The sequence below is a fragment of the Dermacentor albipictus genome, chromosome 3 (assembly GCF_038994185.2).
Source record: "Dermacentor albipictus isolate Rhodes 1998 colony chromosome 3, USDA_Dalb.pri_finalv2, whole genome shotgun sequence".
Classification (NCBI taxonomy): domain Eukaryota; kingdom Metazoa; phylum Arthropoda; class Arachnida; order Ixodida; family Ixodidae; genus Dermacentor; species Dermacentor albipictus.
In genome coordinates, this window is record NC_091823.1 from 101,137,089 (window position 1) to 101,163,369 (window position 26,281).

The window sequence follows — 26,281 nt, forward strand, 5'->3', positions numbered from 1 at the left end:
ATAGTAAATGTAAGCTGTACCACAGAGAGCCCAAAAATAACGCTTTATATAATTGAACCATTCGTACGGTACTGCAGCGCCCCAGGACGCCCCATCGGAAAGCTCGATATGGTTCACAATAGCGGCGAAATGGTTTGTCAGGTACGAAATATGAGGGCTCCAAGACAAGTGTCTGCCAACGATGACACCCAGAAGTTGGTGCGCTCGTATTTTTCGTAGAATTTGGTATTCATCCACAAAGCATTCATCCAGATTACGGGCAAAAGTAACGAGTGTACACTTCTCAGGGGAAAACTTCAGTCCTTGCCATCTTAGTTGTTGTTCTTAGTTCTTAGATGTGTTGCCACTGCCTTTGAAGCCTTCTGAAGTCGTGCGCTGATTATACACTTGTCACTGCTGAAGCCTATATGCAATTGTAGTTCGCATATATGGAGAGCTGTACGCTTTGCGGCAATGAATCAGTAAGACCCAGGAGCAGTAGGTTGAACGTAGTAGGGCTAGGTCTTGCGGTGCACCACAACTGGCATAACTAGACAGCGTTTGTCCGTGTTCAGCCAACACAGAGAAATTTATTCCATTCAAATAGCTGCGTATCCAGCGACAGACGTGCCAACCAGCCTATACAGCTACTGAGGTGCCCAGAATTTCACGAGGAGCTATATTGTCATAGATACCATTAATTAAAATAGCAAGATCGCAATGTTTCGTGTCATGTGTTTCCGGCGCTGTACAAACATCACAAGGTCAATAGCGCTACCTATGCACAAGCATTCGCGTCGAAAGCCAGCCGTTACCTCTGTATAGACGTTGTAAAGTTCAAAGTACCATTATAACCCTGTGAGGATAATTCTTTCCAGTAGCTTGCCGACGCAGCTGGCTAGTGCTTTGGGACAGTAAGATGACAATTTCAAGGGATATTTCCCAGGCTTCAGGAGTGTGGCAAGATGACTGGATTTCCAGGTGGTAAAGACCAACCCGCCACATCATGATGTGTTCTATAGGCTAAGACGTGCATTTCTGGTCTATTCTCCAAAGTTTGCAAGCGCGGAGTATGTGCCGTCGGGTCCTGGTGATAAATAGTGCCTGCTCGCAGCGAATGTGGCCTTCAGTTCTTCAATGTGGCAGCAGGGTGAAGGCGCTTGCCAATTACCGCATGCCAAGCTAGGTAGTCCGGTTTTTCTAGGCCAATAACGCGCGTTATTCAACCTCCGTTCTTACCTCGCGCCCACCATCTGCTCCACCAACACATTGTGTGGCCCTCTGGCCTGTTACTTTATTACGGATTGTGCCTGTTTTGCAGCGGGATATGAGTTCGGCCAAGTGATGTACACGATTGCAAGTGAGGCGATGTGATTACGATGACGCAGGAATGACGCTCACGCTGGACGTACAGCCACAAGAATACCTGCCTACCAGTACTGCGATGGGTTTCTTGGTCATGGTGCACGGGCGCGGCTTCAGGGCGGACGCATGCGGAGACTCAGTCTTCGCCCAGCCTGGTTACATCACATACATCGGCCTAAGACAGGTATTTAGTGGCGTTCACTCACGAGATTACAATTTACATTTAATTCCAGATTAATTACTTGTAAGTGTTTTTTATTTTTATTTTGCAAGGACGCTTGTGTGAGCAAGTCGCCTATACACAGCGCGGCAGCTGGCGTCCGCTCGTGGATAGGACAGGTTTTTTGAAGTGGGTGGCTGAATTCAACCAATAGTCATAACTTTCATCACTTCTATCTTAACGCGTAGGTCAAGAGTTGACATGAGTTCCGTAGTGAAGAAAAAAATGTTTCTGTTCTAAGATATGCTGGCATTACAGGAAACAATTTCGCGAACTTTCATAAAAAAGTTGGTTGTGGTTAGTCGGAATCTCATCCGATTCCGTGTGATATGCAGGGCATCTAAGGTACTGGAGTGTGGGTGCGTCAGTATATGAACTCGGTTCGTGGAAAGGTCAAGGAACGTATGCTTTAAGAGACGAACCAGCTTCCTGAAAACAACTGGATATTCCTTTTGTAATGAAGACCGACAATGTTCCGCATTGAGCACGACTAGGAAAGCATTCTCCAAACATTTCCTGCAGTGTACAAAACGTGTGTCGCGGAAAAAAAAGCAAAGGAAGAAATTCCTTCATTTTGTCTGAAATAACATGTGCTAAGCGCGGTGTGCAATTAGCTCTTATAAATATGTCTTAAACATTGTGTAGGTGCCCTTTGCGTAAAAATGCACTATACATTGCGCTTGATAACAAGTACAAGTAGTTTGATGAGTATGGTTAGTGTAGAGTGTCCTTGATTGCGATCTGTACCCGGTTCTCACAAAAAAGTACTGGCATCCGCCAAATGACCAGACACCGTTATTATAGTGAACTTTTTCAACTGTGCGTTTACCAGTGGGTGTTTGTCCGCCAGCCGGCTTAGCGACACATACCTTCCTTACTGATTACGGTTGGCGTCTCTTGAAACGCGAGCACCCGTGTGAGGTACAATTTTATCTTATACCGTGAGCGCGACAGACGCGAAAGGGCAAACCTTCAGCGTAGCCCCAAATGCAAAACATGGTCGAATGTAAACGTGAACGTATGAATACCCATTGTAAAGACGCTGTTCCACCTTGCGAGCGCGTGGTGCTTTCATTTGTTCTGCGTTTTGATTATTGTTTGTTCCTCTTGCAATGCGCAGCCTCTCGCGTTGAGGCTCGTATTTCAAGGTCAGGTTTTTGTATTTTATCGAGATGACAATTTTATGGACACTCCAAGCACATTTTTGTCGTCGCTGTCACCATGATGTGACGTGTAAAGTTCAAGAGCAATAACACCATCGCCACGGGTCGCATGCTGTATGCGCGAGTGAAAGCACGCGACGGAAGCCGACGATTGCGGCCTAATCTGGCGCGCGCGAACGAGGAAAGCGGAGAGCAAGCGCGCCGTTTTCCGTCGCGCTGAAGACCGTGGGTGAATGGAGGGAGAGAGGTAGAGGGCGGTGTTGGGCTCCGGCAGCAAGTGCGCATTTCGCGACCTGGCGCAAGGAGAACAGGCTGATGATCGCGGCTCAATCTGGCCCGCCATGCTGGAGGCAAGCGGGGAGGCAGCGCGGAAGGGAGGGGAATGGCTTCGACTCCGTCCACAAATTTGTTGACGGAGTCAACACGCTTGTTTTTAATCCTTTTGGACCAACAGTGTTCTTCAACTGACAACGATGAAATCAGCATGGTTTTAAGCCTTTTTAAACTTCACGGCAATGGCGTATACTTTACCCACGAGATTCCGGTTGCCAACGTGCTGTAGTTTTTAGATTTAAATGTGGCGTTTTTAAAACACTACGTTTGTTGGTGCTACTCCCCACGTGCTAAAAAATGAGCTGTTACCATCCGATTGCCCCCACTCGTAAATTATAAAACGAGACATTGAACCACTTGCCTGGTGTTTGCGCTTAAAAAATCGTGTGATCATAGGATCAAGATGAGTTTTGACAGTCATGTTGAGCGGCTTTTAAAAGCCGGCTACCTTCACTCGGTGTTGACGACAGTGGGGGAAACTTTGCTCCAGAAGCTGAAAGGCGACAAAAAGCCTAAGGCGGATGATGTCGAGCGCAAAGCTAGAAAAAAAGGCACAACTGGTCACGTACCTTCACAGTGCTAGCCACAACCTTAAGAAGGTGGCGAAAAGGTATGGAGTACCTGTGGTCTTCTCTGCCGCGAACAAGCTGGCCCGTCTCTGTCCCCGAAGCATGGGTGGCGCTAGGAACGGGTGTAAAGTACAGCACGTTATGTGCATTGCTCCACTAGAGTAGTTTATCTGATTCAGCTCAGCAGTGGCAAGTGCTAGATTGGGCAAACTGGGCTCCGCGTCAACGATCGAATGAAAGAGCACACAAATATTTTAAAGAAGGATACGACTGCGCCCTTGTCTGCGAATTGTAGGTCTTGTCTCGACTGTGAACCACTGTTTCTTTAATATCAGGATCCTAGGCAGAAGCAGGAACAAAACCGCACGTGAACTGTTAGAGGCCTACAATATCCAAACCACTGGTCTAGCATGCGTGAGTGAAACTACTGTTACGCTTTATGATTGGGAACTGAGATTGCTAAGCATTAAAAAAATAAGTGCAATGCCTTTGGCTGACTGGCGTTGTTTGCGTATTTTATGAATTTTCGCATGTGTATGTTTGTGTATATATAGGATGCTCTGTTTTTGGAATAAACAGTTCTAACTGTAGCACTCGTCTTTCCTTTCCTTTTGCCTCTCTCGATCTTCATTCTTTTTTTCGAGTTTTTGCACTAAACAGCCTCATGTTAAAGTTGGAAATATATGATTTCTTGAAAATATTGAAAAATAAAGCTTAATAACACCCCAAGCATGAAACTGAAATAAATCCATGTCCTATGCACCAGTTCCATAGTTTCTCAACGATGGCAGTCCCAGAGTTCCTTTTACTACTTCTACTAAATTTTGTAGTAAGTTTGGTGCCTAGACGGTCTAAGTTGGGAGAGGTGAATTCGCGCCTTGGGTACCTACATCGTGCTTGCCCTCTTACCTGCAGCAGAACTGTAGTTCAGACGTCTACTTCTTTCTCTTGATGAAACAGCGTTTGCGGGAAAGCTACGTTAGTGTCGTTTTAAAGCAGCTGTACACCCTTCAAACGTGATTTATTATTTGCTTCTGGTGCTTCTCTACATTATATTTTCATTTATACTGTTTGTGCAATATTGCGAAGGATAGAGATTACACAATAACTTGAGTTGATAGATTTCGCATATACACGAGAAGCTCTCTCGTTTTGATATGGTCGTGTATGTTGTTTGGAGAGAGATGTCGTTGCTTTGTAGAACTACAGAAAAATGTAATTCAAATGCACAAATTGCGTACAATATAATGGGAAGAGACAAAGCAACAGACTTAGATAAAAAAGGAACCGATTAAGCGCATAAGTATATAGTAATGAATTGCGAGTTATCAAACATCTCGTATTAATCTAGCACGCACCGAAAAAGAAAGGCATGTGGTAGCAAATATGTAATACACATAGGGCACATAACGTACCCATCCGGAAATAAAGATTATAACATGCTTCTGTCAGTAAACTCTCCAATGTAATGCGATATTCAAGACAAAGGAATGCTACAACAGAATGTTTGTTTAAGAAATGGCACGCAGGCCAGCCCGTGGTACAAATATAGTCCTTGATACCTGCAGGCCAATTCGTCACTCGCAAGTGAGCCTGCAAGTCTGCAAGTGCGCCATTGGGACTGCATAGAGTGAGTGCGCTTTTTGACTAACAAAATGCAGCAAATTCGTACTAAGGAATTAAAGCAACGGCTTGACACGTTGTTCTTCGTCTGAGAAGACAAAAAATAAAAGAAAGGAACGGAGGTGAGAAAAGCGTCCATAGCTCGTGTCATCGCCAAACTCCCCTCCTCTGCGCATGCGCATACACATCCACACATCAACACGTTGAACGTTTACCAACTCTGATTCAATTCAATGGCGAGACAAGTGAAAATCACTGCATTGGTTCTTTCGCGTTTCCATTCCCATGAAACTTGTCAAGCAACCACGGTAATTTGCTTTTATCAAACGCAAAACTTGAATTCTATTCCACGTTTTCCTCAATCTCTAATCCTCTTCCGCGAGTGTCAGAGATGACCAAGAGAACTTACTTCACGTGTCAGTGTTCATGAGAAGGCAGCGGAAGCATACTTCATAGCATGAGCAATGGCACCGAAGGTACCACTGCCCAACTTCGGCGATACGCTCGGCGTACCGCTCGGCGTTTGAAGGAATGAGCGCTCTAAGTGAAAAAAGTTGCCGTGGCCCTCGAAGCATCACTCTTGCATACACGTGGCTCCAACAACCTATTGCTCTTCTTGAAGGCGACTGGACTGTAGCCCACCTGTGGCTGCCAGGGAACATTCATCTGCGTGTGGGTTCACACTGGCTGCATCTTCCATTCTTGTCTTTCTTTTTCATTATCCATGTTTCCCCCCTTTTCTTCTCTGAGTGCATGGTTAGATAACCAGGCACTGCATAGGCTAACCTCAAGGCCTCTTCTTTTTCACTCTCTTGCAGGGGAAGCGCACAGCACTCCCAGAGCCGTATCAACCTCCATGCAGAGACACCTGGCCCAGCAGGCTCAAGCACTACCTTCAGAACACCACACGGTACACTCGCGAGGTAGTAGCCACTATTTACTTCGTAAACACGCAGGCACTCCATCGCGTGCCCTTGCCCATGTTGTCTTTGCTTGCTCGCCGCAATAGTTTCATAAATCATCCGTAATTCAAGAAATTCAAGTCGATTACCGCTGTGGTGGCTGAATGGCTATGGCAGTCTGCCATAGCCATTCCATAGCCAAAGCCATAGCGCAAGAGGTCGCAGGTTCAATTTTGTGGCCATGTCAGGCGCATTACGATAGGGGACGAAATGCAACATCGCTTGAATACCCAGCTTTTGGTGAGCGTTAGAGAACCCCGGGTCGTTACAAGAAATGCAAAGCTCTGTTACGAACAACTGTGTCGACTTAAGAGGCTGCCAATTGTCGATAGATGATCAAATGAATTTGTAATGGCGACGCATAGCGAAGGGCGACGCGAGCCCGTGATAACGCAGTGGATGTGAAAATGCATTATTGCGCGCGTCAAACGCTCGAGCCACGAGACAACGCTTTGGGATTCACTTCCGCCCTCGTTGGTCTTCCGTTTAGTGAAACTCCTTCACAATATCTCCGCATTTTTTCCTGCTATTGCTACGAATGCAGAACAACACAGCAGAATAGCGCAAGAAAAGGAAATGCCGTGCGAGGCATACGTGTTTTGGAAGGAAGGTTTGTACCGGTTAGAGACATGCGTACATACGATTTATTTATTTATTTATAAAGAGCAAAATAGCTTAATGAAAAGAGCAAGAAGGTTTTCTAGCACAAAATTGAGATCACTTTCAAATAACGATCTGAAAACACTTGCGCGTAAAGCAAAGCAAAGATTATATAACTGTACAATAGATAAAAAAGAATGGACATAAACTTGTGGACAACGAGTGTACTGAAATAAAGAAATGGTTACGACAGTAGCAATACCACATAGTGTGCGCCGCTTATAGCCACAAAGAAAATTGATGTAGCAAATCTGATAGCTTACACATGGTCAGGAAGGGCAGGTAAAAATTATTCAACGCTAGCTAAATTTGTTACTTCTTACGGCAGGGAATTCCTCTCCGCAATTGTTCGTGGGAAAAACGAAAAGCGGTAGGCCGAATTTCGTGATTGTGGTATTACAATACTTGTTTTATGCTTATGTCTCGTGTGTCTTGATTTGTTTGACTCGATGTATCTATCAAATTCCAGTTTTGTCTGATTGTTGACAATGGTATACATAATTTTTAATCGATGCCATTTACGGCTTGAGTCAGGTGTTGGAAGGCGTCATCGAATTCAGAGTTCTCTAACAGATGTATTTTGGTTGTAGGCCTCATAAATAAAACGAAGTGCTTTTCTCTGTACACTTTTGACAAGGACATTTCGTATACGTTCAAGAACAATGCCTCAAACGAAGAAGGATGTGGCGTACCCTCGGCTTTTATAATGTCTTTGCCAACTGTTCTCTTCAGTTGAGGCTTCAATGAAACTGGCTCTAAATGTCAGCAAAACAAAAATGCTGCTACATTGTTTTAAAGGGCTAACTGAAAGGTCTGGCTGTTCTAAAACATCAGGCTCTAACAACAAGTTAGTAAATGCCTCCATGCTGCATATAAATGCGTGCTACATGCCTTTATTGTTCGGCGCACATAGTTTTGTTTCCTTATCTCTTTGAATACAGGACTGCATGAAGATCTGCCACCAAGAGATGATTCGGTACAGATGCAAGTGCGAATCCCAGAACTTGCCCTTCTCTTCCCGCGATGACCGTCTGAAGACGCCCGTCTGTGGAGGTTAGCTTGCGTCACATTTTAATGAAAATACGCACTGGATGCCACACTGTGCGGGATCATCTTGGGGACGAGAGTTACTGTGCTTAAGCCTTGCTTTTGAGAGTTGCATGCTGCAGGTTATTCTGAAACTGAGGAAAGGATATATATATATATATATATATATATATTGACAGGTGTACTTGTCTTTATCGGGGGACACGTTTCGCCGCCTAGCAAATCTTATCGCACAGCGCGGGACGTGCCTGCATGTATCCGAAGTTTCTGGAAAGTTATCGCTGCTTCTATCCGCTATCTGTTGTCGCCGAACCTTATGTTATCTGATTTCATCGCGTGACGCGAATGAGGTAGAACTTTGTGGAAGACACCCGGTTCCAAGCGATTAGTCTGGAACATTCGAGGACTGCTGTAGGAAAGCCGACGCGCTCGACCCGCTGATCAGATTTTCGACGATCGCCGACCGTGTTCGCCGCTCTCGTCGTGCTACAAGTCTAGCCTGTTTTTATGGGCACAGGTTCGCCCAATAAAACTTTTTTGTCTTTCACAGTATTGCTACTGTGTTCTTCAACGTCACCACCACGTGACAATATCTATCTATCTATCTATCTATCTATCTATCTATCTATCTATCTATCTATCTATCTATCTATCTATCTATCTATCTATCTATCTATCTATCTATCTATCTATCTATCTATCTATCTATCTATCTATCTATCTATCTATCTATCTATCTATCTATCTATCTATCTATCTATCTATCTATCTATCTATCTATCTATCTATCTATCTATCTATCTATCTATCTATCTATCTATCTATCTATCTATCTATCTATCTATCTATCTATCTATCTATCTATCTATCTATCTATCTATCTATCTATCTATCTATCTATCCATCCATCCATCCATCCATCCATCCATCCATCCATCCATCCATCCATCCATCCATCCATCTATCTATCTATCTATCTATCTATCTATCTATCTATCTATCTATCTATCTATCTATCCATCCATCCATCCATCCATCCATCCATCCATCCATCCATCCATCCATCCATCCATCCATCCATCCATCCATCCATCCATCCATCCATCCATCCATCCATCTATCTATCTATCTATCTATCTATCTATCTATCTATCTATCTATCTATCTATCTATCTATCTATCTATCTATCTATCTATCTATCTATCTATCTATCTATCTATCTATCTATCTACGTTATGTGTATGTGTGCTTGCTTGTGTCAAAGCGTCGCCCGTAGAAACATTAGAAAAAAGAACACCCTCTCCAAACATCAGTACCAGCCTTCCCAAATATCAACCTCGCTGAAATAGTGTACACTGCCTGGAGTACAAAAAATAAAGATGGACGTCTGGAAAACTCTGTTTACTTTAAAAGAACTGAAAAACTAAGTCATCATCATCATCATCAGCCTAGTTACGCCCACTGCAGGGCAAAGGCCTCTCCCATACTTCTCCAACTACCCCGGTCATGTACTAATTGTGGCCATGTTGTCCCTGCAAACGTCTTAATGTCATCCGCCCACCTAACTTTCTGCCGCCCCTGCTACGCTTCCCTTCCATTGGAATCCAGTCCGTAACCCTTAATGACCATCGGTTATCTCCCCTCCTCATTACATGTCCGGCCCATGTCCATTTCTTTTTCTTTATTTCAACTAAGATGTCATTTACCCGCGTTTGTTGCCTCACCCAATCTGCTCTTTTCTTATCCCTTAACGTTACACCGATCATTCTTCTTTCCATAGCTCGTTGCGTCGTCCTCAATTTCAGCAGAACCCTTTTCGTAAGCCTCCAGGTTTCTGCCCCATATGTGAGTACTGGTAACACACAGCTGTTATACACTTTCCTTTTGAGGGATTGTGGCAACCTGCTGTTCATGATTTGAGAATGCCTGCCAAACGCACTCCAGCCCATTCTTATTCTTCTGGTTATTTCAGTCTCATGATCCGGATCCGTGGTCACTACCTGCCCTAAGTAGATGTATTCCCTTACCACTTCCAGTGCCTCGCTACCTATCGTAAACTGCTGTTCTCTTCCGAGACTGTTAAACATTACTTTAGTTTTCTGCAGATTAATTTTCAGACCCACCCTTCTCCTTTGCCTCTCCAGGTCAGTGAGCATGCATTGCAATTGGTCTCCTGAGTTACTAAGCAAGGCAATATCATCAGCGAATCGCAAGTTGCTAAGGTATTCTCCATCAACTTTTATCCCCCATTCTTCCCACTCCAGGTCTCTGAATACCTCCTGTAAACATGCGGTGAATAGCATTGGAGAGATCGTATCTCCCTGTCTGACGCCTTTCTTTATTGGGATTTTGTTGCTTTGTTTGTGGAGGACTACGGTGGCTGTCGAGCCGCTATAAATATCTTCCAGTATTTTTACGTATGGCTCATCTACACCCTGATTCCGTAATGCCTCCATGACTGCTGAGGTTTCGACTGAATCAAACGCTTTCTCGTAATCAATGAAAGCTATATATAAGGGTTGGTTAAATTCTGCACATTTTTCTATCACCTGATTGATAGTGTGAATATGGTCTATTGTTGAGTAGCCTTTACGGAATGCTGCCTGGTCCTTTGGTTGACAGAAGTCTAAGGTGTTCCTGATTCTATTTGCGATTACCTTAGTAAATACTTTGTAGGCGACGGACAGTAAGCTGATCGGTCTATAATTTTTCAAGTCTTTGGCGTCCCCTTTCTTATGGATTAGTATCGCCCACCAAATGTTTTGCGTTCAAACAGAGTAGTTAGCTTTTATGCAAAACGCGAGTCGTTGCGCGGTTGCCAAAGTGTAGCGCTAAGGAGCGCTAAAATAGCTGCTTCAACACCTTCGCAACAATCTTGACGATGCTCTAGAGCCGAAAGCCAGAGTCGAATGGATCAATCCAAATTTACGCTTCTGATTGGTCACAGTCGCGGTGATCGTTTCTTTACACGTCGATCACTATCTTGAGCGGTAAGCAATGAGCAAATTCCCTCACGAAAAAAAAGCGTTTTCAACACGAGTCTAGAACAATGACGCAAGTGAATACTCGCTTACGCAGTTACGACTGTTATTCGGCTAAAAACGATAGCCATCACAAAAAAATAGTCTAAATGAAAAGTGACTATATCTATGAGAGTATACCCTCCTCGTAGAATAGTATAGGATAGCTAAAAAGGAAAACAACATTTACAGTCAAGGGCATTTGTAGAAAGAAAAGAAGAAAAGAAAGGCCTATTTAGCCGTTAGCACGCTAACACTTTTCCCCTTACGTACTTCATCCAACAGACGGAAATGTTTAATTTTACTCGTATTCCAGTAAATGAATTCTTAAGACTGCGATCGAGCTTCTAGCATGTCCGCGCTGGAATTATGTCTAAACTGGCCTTCCCGTGTCGGCGTGTAGGGTAGCAAAGCAGGTTTTCTGTTCTGGTGAAGCTCCTTGTGTTTTTTGTTTCTTTTGAGGAGCTAGTCTTGTCGCATAAATCTCTATTTAAATAAACACGTGGGGGCCCTCTTAATTCCTGTTTCTCTCTCCCTCTCTTCCTTAGACCTTGACAAACAAAAGGAATTTGGAGGATTTTCTCGTAGATGCGTTTTTTGTTTGGCAAGTGTGGATTCCAAGTATTTAGTTGTGGCTCAGGATGTGTGTGTTCTTGAAAGTGTATTCTCGCTGTCTGCCATTGGCCACTGATCTCACAGTGCTTACTCTGCGCGTGTGCTGCCAGATGCGCTGGCTCACACCACTCTTGCTTATTGTTAGCCGGCTATGACAGTTTCTTTTTCCTTAACGACTACGTTCCATGTCAGACAGCGCTTGCTCTCTCTCTATCTTCACGTTAATCGAGAACCTGCATTCGTACAGTTGCAAAAGGATGGAGTGCTTCATTGCTCCTTCGATTTCTCACGTAGGAGAAAATTTTCTCGGTGTAGGGGCATGGAGGATTGTACCAACATGCCAATTTAGCCTAGAAATTGAGGCCAGCAATCATTCTGGGTGAGTTGAATAATGTTTCTTAACAGGTTTCTTAGGCCTAACTCGGCTTTCTGCGCCTTAAAACTTCCACATCTCCCCCCACGGCCGCTCGCCCACACACACTTGCCCACACCGCAGACGGATGTCATCCCCGCCCGCGTCTTCCACCACCTTGCCCAGAGGGCGCCACCACATACTCCCCTCTTTTTGGCAGGATGTCCTCACGGTCTCTACTTAACAGTCTCCTGTGGATGCTGGCGCAAATACACTCTGCCCCGTAGCGTCGCCATCCTTAAGACAAGTGCAGTGGGAGTTAAATAACTAATGCTTGCGTTTGGCTGCTTTTTTACATGCGTTATTGAATCTTCCAGATGCGCTCGGGAGGACGACGTAAATTCTAGAACGCGCCACATAATCTATTAGTGCACCTGCAAAATTATCCGCGACCGGACCATCTTTGTGGAAAGCACTGCAGCGTTAAAAATCACGCGTTAGTGACATTGCAAACGCCTGTTCGCTCGAAGCTCGCGGGGAAATATGTAGTATGTGTTACTTACAAGACACAGTACCCCGTTTTGTGCGCCAGGCGATAATTTTTTATTAGAAGGGACACTGATCGGATAAAAACGTTGCGAAGTGTTGGTGTAAAGGCATTCATAATGAGAAAAAATGTGAGTTTCACCAGGCTATGTACATTGCAGGTCCTTAGCGCTCGAAAGCAAAACTCTGGAATTTCGTACAGTTGTTTCCTATATTAGAAAAAAGCAAAGTAAAAAGTCATGCAGATCCCACTAACTGAAGGGATCGAAGTTATGCGAAGCATGTTGCAGGTAGCTGTATACGGCATCAACCTTGCGGCGGAGCAGATCGACCGGCTCTTTGACTCTCTCGATCACTTCGAGCAGGCACTCATTTTGGAGCTGGGACATGCTGACGGCCAGAAAGAACGGGGGCTTGCCTAGCGGCTCGGTCAGTGCGAACACGCTTTCCTTCCTCTGCGCCAAGTAATACCCCAGAAGTACACCATTCGCGAGGTGCTCAAGTAAACCTCTGAGGAACGCAATGTCGCAGTTGACGTATTTCTCGACGAAGCTGTGGTTTTCCAAGAGCTTCTTTGTCAGCATCAGGAGACGTTTGCTGCGCACTGGGTGAGAAACTAGCTTTTGACTCTCTCTTCGGGGAGAAGGCAACCCCTCATTCGGCATACCCCAGCCTACATACCCGGATCTTTGTACGCCCACCAGCTGGCTCGGCGCAGGTAGTACGAGATAATCAGAGGCGTCAGTCGGATGGTCGAGCTCAAAGGGCGAGTGAGTGATAACAACTTTATTAATCGAAGAGGTGAGGGGTAAGGGAGGCTAAGTTACGTAGGCTGGCGATGACGATGACGATGCCGCGACCATGCCGGCAACGAGAACATGACCATATAAGCAGCAGCTCAAATCGGTAGGCATCGCCAGCCCCTACAGCGTTGGAGGCTAAATACATATATGTAGACACACGCGAAACGCCTGAAGTTTGTAAAGAATACTTCGAAATAAAATTCGAAGCCGATTTCCATTTTCCCCTCCTTTCCCACGGTGATGACATATGAGCCACCCTACATGCCAGTTGTACGTATCGCATTTTAACGCAGAAAAACACTGGGACTGCGTTCGCCAAGTCCGTGCAGTCATGGACCTGCCGTATGTGCAACGATACTGCCGATGTTTTCGGTCCTGCATGTGAGTATGTGAGGCTGTACTCTGTAGTGGTTCATTTCAGAAAAGATGGCTCCATGGCATGCGACATCCGGTTTTGCCATCCGGAAATTCCAGGTGATTTTAGGCAGCTGCTTGATGGCATCAGAAGTAAGTACGAAAACATATAAGACATACACGAACTGTCGACGTTATGTCTGGTGAAAGGTGCAAGCATTAAGCTCCTCTTGTTGTACCGTGAAAGTGCCCTGTTGATCCTTTCACCCTCGTTCAGGACTTTCTCACTGTGATGGACTATTTAACGACATCATCGCCTCGGTTCACCAACCAGCGTGCCTACCTGCCTGCCTCGCTATTTGGCTGGTCACCTGACTGACTGGCTAGTTGGTTGTTCCGCTGACTGAATAAACTATTCATGGCTTAAGACTGACTAACATATTAATGAATGAATCAAATTGAATGACTGAATAAATAATCAATCTGTTGTTTGACTGACAGATTTTAATGGTGTTGCTGGCAATAGCTAATGTCGACAACATTTTCCGCCGGGTTTTCCACGACAATACAATGAGGTTTGCTCAAAATGTGAGATAACGCGGATGACAAAAAAAGTAAGACTAGTAGCACCATTTTGACACATGCTACAATAACTTGCCCAAAATGCGTTCACTTACAACAAATCGTGTAGTCTTACTCGATTTGTTACAGGAAAAAAAAAGAAGCTTCAAGGGAAACTAAAGGCAAATACTAAGTCGAAGTGGACTCTTTAAATACCATTACAGAAACCTCGCAACCCTTGTTTCACGTAAAGGAAATACTTAGTTTAACGAGAAAATTGCATCTGAAGGGTCCGAATACATTTTACGAAATTCCAATCCCCACCATCACCCAACCGGGCGGTGGGGAAGGGAGTGATACGGCGCCCAACAGATGGCGGTACCGAACCCAGACAGAGCGGTGAATTCGCCGCTGCAGGTGCTTTAAGGTGAAGTGGCGTAGACCGTTCGGGCATCCCGCGACATCACATGGAAGCTGAATTCTCTGCTACTTGCAGTTTGTACGAGTTTCGCGAGCCAGCAAAAACCTGCGTAGCACTACGCAATAACTAAACTACTGAAACATGAAAGCCTCTGTCAAGGTTAATGCCAATGAGTCATTTTTTCTAAAAAGCAAACAGAACTGGACAAGCAGCATCTTATTTTGTCTTATAGTACACTACAAGGATCTTTCTTGCAACGAGTGGTTGAGTACTATTGACAAAATTTAACTGAGGAGTGCTTTCGTCATCGGGCAAGTACTTGAATGTCCCGGGAGAGTCTCTAATCAGGGCGTGCATTTACCTCAGTTTCCCGGTTATTAAGGCTCTGTTCGCGATAATAATGTTACGAAGCCAACTAATTCCGAAAGGGGCATTCTGGTTGGAGCAGAAGATGAAGAAGACTTGGCTCTGGGTGGCGTGCAGGCTTGGTTGCCGCTGCGTACCTCGTTGTGAATACACTGTAAATAGTCACGCCTCGTGTCGTTTCACGTAACATCTTTTTGGTGGAGGGGGTGGTTGTTTCCTGTACCCACCAGGGAGCTCCGCAAAGACCGCCTCTTCAAGGTTCCGACCATGTCACTCGCCCTGAAAGATTCTCGAGCACTAATCTATCGCTTTAGCCTGACTTAATATTTGCCTTTAGTGTCTCTTTAAGCATGCTGAACTCCAATTGAAGCCAATAGACGACGAGAAGTTGAATGCCAAGGGAAGCCAAATTAAAAAAAAAGAACAATGACCAAGCGTAGTCCACGAGATACAGCTGATCGCTAATTCGCGCTCATTTGTAGTCTCGGACTGTAGTCTCAACATTGTTTGGATTTTTCATTCCTTTTGCCACTTGTAATTGGCTAGCACCTAGCTATGCCCTACACTTTGACATGCAGCTCCACAACGACATCCTGGCGCATCGTTGTAGAGCAGCCATTCTGGTTTTGGTGAAGAAACAGCATGAAATGGCATGCTTAAATTAACCTGACAAAGTGGGAACTGACATTTCTTATTAACCGGCCTCTTCTTTGTTTAGCCTTGGATCATTTACGTTAAAAATTAAGACTTATTGGACTTATCGGATCGAAGATCTGTACAGATCACGTAATCTGAATATTGAGCACTCAATCATACGTTTACTTTCCATGCAGTGATATCGACCACTACAAAGAAATATCTTTCGCTGCCATGCCTGAGGTAAGCATGTAATAAAACTTGACTCCAAAAAGTGTTTTTGATTGGCATGCTTACTTATCTTTGGTCGCATGTGTGATTGAGCTCATGTATCATTTATGGAGCGAAGTGGTCAAAGCTGGGCCAGTATTCAAAGAAAAGTTCTAGAACTAAAGCTTTTCGTAAAGGCAGGTGACGGTAAGTCTTGGTTTCGGATATATTCGGCAAATACGAATCCAAAAAGTTTGTCTTTCGCAGGTGGTTTCTACTATTGGCTGGTGGCAAGCGGTAATATGTCCATAATTAGGGTTGCGTTGTACTTGCTCTTACAAAAAATTCTAGCGTATAAGACCTTTTTGCTCCAGGCCCCTGTTTCTAGCCCTTAATGCTGTCCCAAATACAATACCTGGCCTCACGTATTTTTCGAGGCATCTTAATTTTATCTAGTATTGATTGTTCCATTGGTCTTGTTTTGTTTTATTTCCTCTGCAGGAATTTCATAGCAACCAAACAACCGTACCGAAACGGTGAGCAGCTTCATCTCGGCTGGACGCCCATGTTACTCATACTTTCTAATTTTTCTTGTATGAGAAGAAGAAAGGGGTCGACGCCAGTGTTCTCAAAAACACTTCTTACGCTAGAACTTATGCACTTATGCTACATGCCGACCAGTTCTCACATTCGATAGGTCATTAGTGAAGGGGGCCGCCACAAGGCAAACAGCTTAAGAATTAAAAATTTGTGAATTCGACTCTGCACCCATATTCACCAGAAAAGTTATGCCAGAGCTGTTCGTAACAGCACATTCCAGCCGTTCATGACGTTAGACCTATTAGAAGCGAAACTACACGATTAATGACAGCAGTAGAAGCAAAAAAGTGTTTTGTGAATTCAGCCACGATTTCATCTGCACGAATGGAATCGCGTTAATCCCTCCCTTAACATGATGAATTTTGTTAAGCATGTTTTTGGAGGGAAAGTCCGCGATCAGATGAAAGTCGTATGGAATTAAACAAATGTCGCTCCGCATTAACAAAAAATATAGAAAGGAAAACTGATCCAGCAAAGTCCTCAATGAAAGCATATGTACTTGGCGTGCTTGGGCATGTTTACAACTGCCGGCTAGCCCATCGTAAAAATAATAGATAGCAGGAAGACAGAGAGCAGCAGCCAAGGAGTGTTACAATGCTTTGGCAGAAACACAATCGACGGCATCTGTCCGTGCCATGTTCATCGAACACAGTGCTCGTAGGTCCGTCACCAACACAAGTAAAAATGCTGGGTGGCCAGAAAAATAAAACATAAATTTTAAATGGAACGAAACAAAAATGGTCCACTGCTGAAGAAATAACAGCCGCAATGGCATTCCTTTAAAACAGTCATAACAAAAACAAAAGACACAGACTGGAGGAGCTTTCATAGCGTTCATTGTACTGTCTACAAACGCCGAATGAACGAAGGGCCTATAAATATAAACCATTTAGACCACATTTGGGAAATACGATGAACACATGCTATTCACATTCACATGCTATTCACACATGCTATAATTGCAGCTTGTCTTTGAAGAACTAAAAGAAAACAAAAGAAAAGAAACTGCGATGGATGCGACGGCTGCAGACCTTCGCGTTTACAACCTTTGTGCCTGGACACTGTCGACCTAATTGGAAGAACTCACTGCTTAGAACACGGTTTATTTTCTGATTGCAGTGGTTAGAAAATATAATTGCCTCATCAATGATGGTTGCCACGCCGTTCATGGCGAAGTAGAGCGGGTAGTTGCGGCTTTAGTCGGTTTTAGTCAGTTTTTTTCCTCAAAGAAGGAACTATAGAAATAAAGATATTATGCATAGCTTCAGCACCCCGCAATATTATACAGTGCATTTTCCCTGTTTCAATATGTGTTTCTTTAACATTAGATTGCCATTTCTTGATCAGAATGTTAAGCATCTTAAGATAATTAATAATCTGAAACCTACGTACTCTCAGATATGCGGGAGGTGGGGCTGCTAATTTGCATTTGAAATATATCTGACGAACACTCCTGAAAATATATATGGCAGAAAATCGTGATTTTGAGTCAACTATCGGTCGGGACAGAAAATGCCAAGGAAACAGCGTTTTCAACACCCAATAATGCGCGCCACATATCTTATGACAATAAATGGCGAAGATATTATACACTGCTCCGATCGGTTAGATTGAGAAAATTGAGGCCCTACGGAAGCCATGGCACGTCAGTATTTTGTTCACTTGGATTAAGCTGGCGTAGTTATTGAGCGAATCTTCTTGGCGAGGCTTCTGAGGAGTACCATAATGTATTTGCCTCTTCTGGCCTGTTTTCTTGATTTCGTGACGTGTCACTTCTCAGCTCCTGAATCAAAACACGGTGTTTAAGCCAGGAATAGCCGGACTCTAACTTCACGTGCGGTTGTTTTACCAAAAGCTTGTCATTGTTTTACCACCTGTCACTTGCAAAAAACTTTGCTAGGACACAGTACTCGTAGGTGTGAACTGGTTGCGCGGCTGCAACCGTTCAGACCCGTTTTAGTTTTCTACAACAGGCCCACAAATATTACTCTCGTTTAGTAAATGGGTTAAAAGTAATTTTGGGTATTCGGTCCTCGCATACAAGATCAAGGGAGTGAAATTTTTTTTCCAGCGGAGATTTTCCAGGCGCTGAACTTATGGACTTCAGCTACGCTTTGCGTTTGCTCTTCTTTTCTCTTCTGCTTCCATCTTTTCCCTTATTAATTCTGTAGCACGTACATACATTTCATGTAGAGTAATTTGTTCAGAACCACACTTTTTTCCACAGAAAAAACGATAGCTTATTTGCGTTCTGCCACTTTGTGTTTGCTTGCAGCTTTTTAGCCCAGGTGGTGGTCTACTACAAGACGCTGACGTTTGAGAGCGTAGCCTCGGTTCCGAAGTATGACGTAAGTAGCCTCCCCTGCTCTTGCAGCCATCTGTGGTTACAAAAGGAATGATATGGCCACCACTTTATTGAACTCAAGGCTGGTAAAACGGAAGTTCAGTAGGACGCTCAAAAAGCAGCACGAAGTAGCAAGATAATACGCATGAAAGCAGCGACTAACAGCAGTAATTTTGTTTCTATCAACAAGAGTGTATATAGGGTGCCCCAGCTAATCTTCACCAAGCTGTTCAAGAAAAGGAAATGGTTGAAAGAACACAGCGCAACATACGACTTTTAGATCTAGGGTGTGCTGTCGCCAAAGGCGTGATGACTGAACAGCATAGGTCTTAAAATCGTATCTTGCAGTGCGTTGTTGCAATAATTTTTTTTTCCTTGAAGAGCTTGGCTAACGTTAGCTGCGACGCGCGGTATAAAGGGACGACAACGGATTGCGCTTGCACCACATTCCAGAAAAATTGAAAATAAAAGATAAAAGGTTTGATCAAGTTTGACAGTGACAAGAGATTGTATGTGGACTGTGACTTTAATATTGTCTCTTTATGAAATGAAACAACCGGACAACTTTTGCAGGGATTCGAAAAACATAAATTTTCGTTCTATGCATCCCAAATTTGTCATTTCGGATTAGTGTTTTCATTGACGTCGGTACTGTAGGGGGTACTGCAATGTCGACCAATCTGATAGAACAGTTTATCGGCTATAGGTAGGTGAACTATATGAAAGAATCAACGAGGAAAGGTTGGCGTAGGAAAGTGACGGGGTTGGGGGAAGAAGTGTGGAGAAAGGGTAATTGCAAGAGACAAATAGAAAGAAGAGGGAAGAGGGTGCACAGATATAGTGGGACCTTTTGTAGAGTCCATGTCTAACCATGAACTAAGTTACGTAAGTTACTTTTAAGGGCTCTCTAGACATTTCCGTAGTGGTCACAAAGTTTCCGCGGCAACCTGTAATCTGCCTGACAGGCGTCCGGACGGTCAGCTAATAAATAAACTGTCACTCCTGAGTTAGAGAATAGTGTTATTAGCGAATACGCACCAATCTGAGAAGAGCCTTGGTTTTGTTACTGCATGCGCCACTACTAAATAAGGTAGTTTGATTGTAGCGTTATATTTTGTCTAATTATCTGGCAAACAGACTTTTTATTGTCTCTTAATGTTTATCTCTTCGGGCGGCACACATTTTCCCATGTCATCGCATACCATAAGATATACAGCACATCCTCATGCCACTTTCACTAATGCTCTGCATACTACCTGCTTCCTGCAAGTCAATGCTGTGATTTGACTATAAGAATACAGTCTAGTAATAAGCTGTAGCCGCAGGCTACAAGCTAGGAATTGGAAAGGCATGAACCATGCTATCATGTAACCATTCTTGGTTCATGTAGAAGATATTTTACAACTCGCTTTTGCAGCACTTGCCTGATGCGGGCCCTCATGCTTATGTATGCGAGTGACTTCCCGACATTATGCCGCGTAGCTGCCCAGGCGAATAAGACAACAAAAGTTTATTTTTATTTTCTCTTTTTCTGCCCTTCGTTATTGGCTCGCATTGTGCCACGCCTACGTTTTCCCCGGTATTGGCAACTCGACGCGATGGGGGATAACAAAAGAACAGAATAGGTGGAGAAGAGTTCCTACATAATACAGCCCCAAGAGCACTGACGCAAGTCCTGCCCATTATGTCAGCCATGTTCTCTCTTTAATTTCGACGCCGCTCCACGGACGAGCTTGCTTTCCCTAATGCTCTCTCTTTGAATCCGCAGTTGAACCGAGTGCTGAACAGCTTCTGCGGCATCAATGGAATGTGCCTGGGCGTCTCCTTCTTCATGTTCTTCAGCATGCTGGAGGCGATCCTCCAGTCACTGTGGTCGTGCTGCAGATCGCGCTGTGATCTTCGCCGAAGCCATCAGACGAGCGCGGCGTCGAGATTCACGCCCTACCAGAGATAATAAGAACTTTGTAAATTCAAATCAGGATTGTAAGTCGACCGCACCCGAGCCAGACAAATGACTCCAGGTGTAGCCATGACTCTGTAGACAGACAATAGAAGCACTAGCGTTCCAAGAACATGAAAACCTGCGCAGAGACAAAAAGAATGATAGAATAATATTTGTTTTTTCTTTGGCAAACCTACTTCCACCTTCTGAATTACCCGCAGAGATGGTGCCAAGCCCTTATGGCTTCTGGGCACATATTCACAAAAACTGTCTGACACTAAAACTGTTCTTAAGAGTGGATGACAGCCAGACTTAATTAATTAATTAATCTCAAGTAATTAATTACTTGTAATCAATTATCTTTTTTCGTAATGTGAATTAACGATCACTTTGTTTGCTAGGTATTTTTCACAGTAATCTAATTACTTTCTTCAATAACCAATTACATCTAACCAGTTATATTTTTAGCAATAACAGCCCTAACAGGCGACGCGGCTTTGAGTACTTAAATTATGCGGGAACTACAGAACCCAAAATGATGAAAATATGTAAATTTTAAAAATATGTAAATATGTAAAAACACCTCACTTACTTTTTTTTGTTCGTAAAAATTTTGAGTGTCCTGCAGAATTAACCAATTTTGATAAAAAGGCATACGAAGGACTGGTCATCACGCACGTATGTCGACTCAGAAACAGCTGTTGCGTGAAGATAGTGTTCAAGAGTGACTCCATCCCTTCGCATGTAAAGGTCAGTCATTTCCGACATGTCGTACGGTAGTTTGTCCCAAAGCTGCTTCAATGTCATAAGTGCTTCTGGATCGGGCATGTTAGCTCCTGCGCACACTTCACTCTGTGCCCCCGGTGCGCGGAGTCACACACGGTAGATGTCTGCTGTCCAATAAACTTTAGGTGTGCGAACTGCGAAGGCATCCATGAAGCGACATCTAAAGAATGCCCAAGAATCAAAACAGAATTTGAAGTTCTGAAGGACAGGGATAACTTTACCCATAGAGAAGCCTCAGAAAAGATCCGGCGTCCACATCGTCGTCGACGGATACGTACAAGACAGGGTGGAGTACGTGCACCGCTTGTGCCAACGCCATCATGGCCAAATAGAACGGCCGAGAGCACAAGGAGGCCTCAAACGGAAAAGGCTCCCCCTGTGGAAGAGTCGCCGGCGCTCGGAAGCTCTGTCTCGTAAAGAGCCTCCGCGCTTCATGCTCTCATCGAAGCCCGTTTCTGTTGGTGAGGCTTTCACAGTGGGAAGCCAAATGATTACGGTGCTGCAATTCATTGCGAATGTCATCAGGGCTATTCTGACAAGCATTGACACCCCATCTGCTCAAAGTGGGCCACAACTGCTGGACGAGCTGAACCCGGCCTTAGTAAGCCTTGAGTGAAGCCTTGGCTGACAGTCACCAGTCATCTCGTAAGGAGGTCAGAGAAGCGTCGATTCTTCAGCGGAATGTGAGAAGCCTAATATATGGCATCACCGATTTTCGTCAGTTTGTTCTCACTAACCGATTTCCAATCACTGTCATCTGTGAACCAAGATTATCACATTCAATAAGCCTATCCGGCTACGAGACAGTGTTCTCATCAAGAGACGGCAAAAGTAGCACGTTCGTCGTGTTTATTCGCCATGAGCTCATTTACGTCGTCCAGCCTGCGCAACCTCATGACGACAATCAGTATTTGCTCATGACTGTTAAAAATGGAAAAGTCACCTTTGCACTCTTGGGGTTGTATCTGTCCCCATCAAGTCGATTTGACACCGAAAGACTAGAAGACATCTGAAAAACACAACTTCGTCCGTGGATTATTACCGGGGACTTCAACGCACACCTTACCATTTGGGGAAGCTCACAGGTTAACGCAACGGGACGGTGTCTAGCTTCATTAGTTTCCCATAATGGTCTCTACGTGCTGAATGACGCAAGTCCAATGTTTCTGCGGAGAATAACGTGCAGCAGCTGCCTCGATTTGATTTTCGTCTCCCACCGCCTCGACGCACAAGTACAGTGATTTTTGGACATCGGAACGCATGGAAGCGACAACATCCCCACTTACCTCAAGATCAAGGGGATGTCTAACACGTATACGTCCACCACGATACGAAAAATAGATTAAACTATCTTGAAATCCCAGATTGAGGATGCTTGTCACAATGGCCTCACTTCTGGACTTCAACAAGCTATCAAGAAAATGGCACAGACGGCCACGCGCACATTCACGTGTTCTCCAAGGTACTCTGAATTCTACGTGGAATTCGAGCGGCTTCGTGCGATTTGCCGTCTTGCTGAATGAAGATACTGACGCACTAAGTCAATTCAAGAACTAAGGACAGCCCACTGAGTGCAAAAGAAGATTCAACGCCGCATGGATAAACTAGAGGCACAGCGGTGATCGAAATTTTCTGCGTTGCTGGATCGCCGCAAACCGCTGTCAAATAGGGAGAACTGTGGGTAATCTACGTTCTGTTTCGGAACAACGCTTTCCGTTTAATGCCCTAACCCTACTACAGCGCCAACAAGACATCGATGTGGCGGAAGAATACTGTGCTATCATTGCGGGCCAGCCAACTTGCACAGGTTCGCTTACATTGAACCGCATTCCAGATTCACGCAAAAGCTTGACGCGGCGCTCGCCCTATGTAATCGGTCCTCGTCGCCTGGTCCTCATGACATATCTTACCATATACTATGCCACCTTGGGGAACGGGCATGAAGGGCGCTTCTTAATATCTATAATGAGTCCTGGTAGGACGTCCAAGTTTCTCATGATGGAAGATTAGCCCCAGGGTATCGCTTCTTATGCCTGGCGAGTCTCCCGTAGAGATTACTACATACTGACCAATTGCGCTGGCAAGTTGCGTTGGGAAGTTAATGGAGCAAATGATCGTCGCCGGACATGAGTCGTACCTGGAAAATTACGAAATCTACCCTGACGCCATGGCTGGATTTTGACGTCACCGATGTTCTACCTACAACATAGTCGATCTGGTAACCTATGCTCAACACCAAAAGACGTGTAAGAGATTACCTGTCGCAATGTTCTTGGATATAAACGGAGCCTATGAAAACATTCTTCATGACGCCATACTTGAAGCATTGGAACGGATGGCCCTAGGCGGTCAACTATATCATTGGGCACGCCGTTATTTACATAGGCGGACTCTATTTGTTAACGCTAAAGCTGGCCAAACCTCGCAATATTACACGCACCAGGGAGATCGGCAAGACGGTGACTTGAGTACCACGCTTTTAAACGTTGTATCCATTGGTCTCGTGGAATGACTTCCGAACACGGTTGAAGTATCAATGTATGCCGACCGCATCTGCGTCTGGGCATCTGGTGTGACACGGCCACAGGTACGCGTAAGGCTTCAAAAAGCTGCGACGTTAACATCGACGTACCTAAATAAACAAGGCCTCAAGATCTCGCCAGAAAAATGCACATTAGTCGCGTTTAGCCGAAAGCCAATGATATCATATAACTTCTCTATCGTAGGTCAAAGCATACCTTGTGTCAGGACGCACCGATTCTAAGGCGTAATCATTGATCGTGACCTGGGCTGGAGTCCTCATGTGACCTACCTAAAGAAGCGCCTGACGGATGTTATTAATGTTTTCAACTTTCTTGGAGAAAAGAAGCTTCTGCGTGGCCTGAGGTACGTCAGAACATGCAATAATGCCACTATAGAGGACGCTCCTTGCTTAGGTACTTGCAATGCAGCTTGCCTGTGCTGATCAACACCCGCAGAAGTCATATCCATACACTCGAAAGCGTCCAGGCCCAGGGAGTTAGAGTGTGTCTTGGATTGCGGCGGTGCTCGTCAACACCTGAAGCAATTGCGATTGCACACGATTTCCCAGCAAAGACCCATATAGTCATAGAAGCGCTCAGACGACACGTAAGGCCCATTGCTCGAGCCCCTGCCCATCATCTAGCCTCACTGCCACAGGATCGACCACGTGCCTGCTTTTGTCAGACAGTCCTGCCCTATCGTGTATACATTCCAACAGGTTACACAGCTCCAGCGAGAGTTCCGTTTCCCCCATGGTGTTTGGCTTAAGCAAAAGTTCAACTAATTGTACCAGCAATACCAGGAACGCTCGTCTCCAGAACTCAAGCAGCTTCCACTGCTCTTGCTGTACGAGACATACAACGAACATCATTATATATATGCTGACGCATCAACCACAGTGAATGGGACTGCAGGATCTGCGATCTTTCCTGAAAAACCTGCACCATAAAGATTCGACTGTCTCACTAGACTACAACGAATACCGCGGAACTCGCTGCTATTCGTTGTGCAATTGGCGTAATTTCTGATGAACTGCCCAAGAAATGGAGCGTGTTCAGTGACTCCAAGGCTGTTCTTCATTGCTTGGTTTCTGCCTTACGCCGTGGACACCACGAACAACTAGTTCTGGAAACCAGACTGCTGCTTCACCACCTCGTTGAGCAAGAACATGACATCACGTTACAGTGGATTTCAAGCCACTGTGACATAACGGGCAATGAACATGCCGATGCAGCAGCACGACCTGCACATGAGAAGGGCTTGCAAGACTCCATTTCATTCTCAAGAACAGACGCAGGACTGGAAATTGGCGTGCTTGCAAATGAAGCCATAAGATATTTATGGATCACCCAAAGCTTGAAGCTCACAGGTCTGCACCAACTGGACATGTGCCTTCTACTTTGACCCCCATCTGGACTCTCCCGACTCAAGACAACGGTACTTTGCCGACCACGGCTTGGTGTCGCTTTCACAAGATCTTTTGCCGTCTGAGTCGGTATGAACGAGAGCGTGGCTTGCAGTTACTGCGGCGTCGTGGAGACTAGAGAACGCATGCTTTGCCACTCTCCTCGATACAGCGTGCACTACCTGTCACTAGCGGCCATGTTGGCACGCCTTGAGACGAAAGGCCACTTTGAGAACAGATGGTCTTGGAATGCCAACATGAACTGTCATTGCACCGAAAGTCGGTCAAGGCTTCGTTGACCTTTCTGTGGGGCAGTGGCCTATTAGAAAATCTATAATGATCTGATTCCGTCCTTTTTTTCACGCCTTTCTTTTTGTGCCCGCTCTTCTTTCCGTTTTTACTTCCCCTTTCCCTAGTGCAGGTTAGCAAACCGGAGGCTTTAACTCTGGCTAACCTCCCTGCCTTTCTCTCATTTGCATCTCTCTCTCTCTCTCATGATTAGTAAGCCAGTGTTTGCAAGTCTATACAGCCGATTAAGCTAGTATCCTTACTTATAATGATTGTCTACCAATTTCCTACCTCAATCGAAGCTTCGCCTTTCAGGCAAAATTGCAACTCTCTTGTTGCGTCATTTGGCGAAACTGTCTTACACGCGTGGCCCAGAAACGGGGTTATCGACTCATCATAAGGATTTTGCGCGGAATTCGAAATGTTTATAGCTCCTAAGTTCCTTTTACATTGGCGAGCCACCTTCGCCGATATCATGTCCAGCATCAGGATTGTTTGGAATTTTCTTTTTCGAACAATTTTACCGTAAGGGCACACGCACCTCATTATTGTAATTGTTATTCTGAAAGGTAATGTGGTGCAACAAC

The 26,281-nt window shown here is 44.7% G+C and overlaps 1 protein-coding gene across 1 annotated transcript in view; it reads left to right on the forward strand.

Moving 5' to 3' along the window:
• LOC139057730 (acid-sensing ion channel 3-like) overlaps window positions 1–20,704 on the forward strand; it is a 46,126-nt gene extending 25,422 nt beyond the window's left edge. Inside the window, exons 5-12 of the mRNA XM_070536478.1 lie at window positions 1,368–1,528; window positions 6,071–6,175; window positions 7,816–7,927; window positions 13,552–13,639; window positions 15,794–15,839; window positions 16,308–16,342; window positions 18,682–18,754; window positions 20,519–20,704. Coding sequence (XP_070392579.1) covers window positions 1,368–1,528; window positions 6,071–6,175; window positions 7,816–7,927; window positions 13,552–13,639; window positions 15,794–15,839; window positions 16,308–16,342; window positions 18,682–18,754; window positions 20,519–20,704 — 806 coding nt within the window. The remainder of the gene's footprint in view (window positions 1–1,367; window positions 1,529–6,070; window positions 6,176–7,815; window positions 7,928–13,551; window positions 13,640–15,793; window positions 15,840–16,307; window positions 16,343–18,681; window positions 18,755–20,518) is intronic.
• Window positions 20,705–26,281: the final 5,577 nt, after the last annotated feature.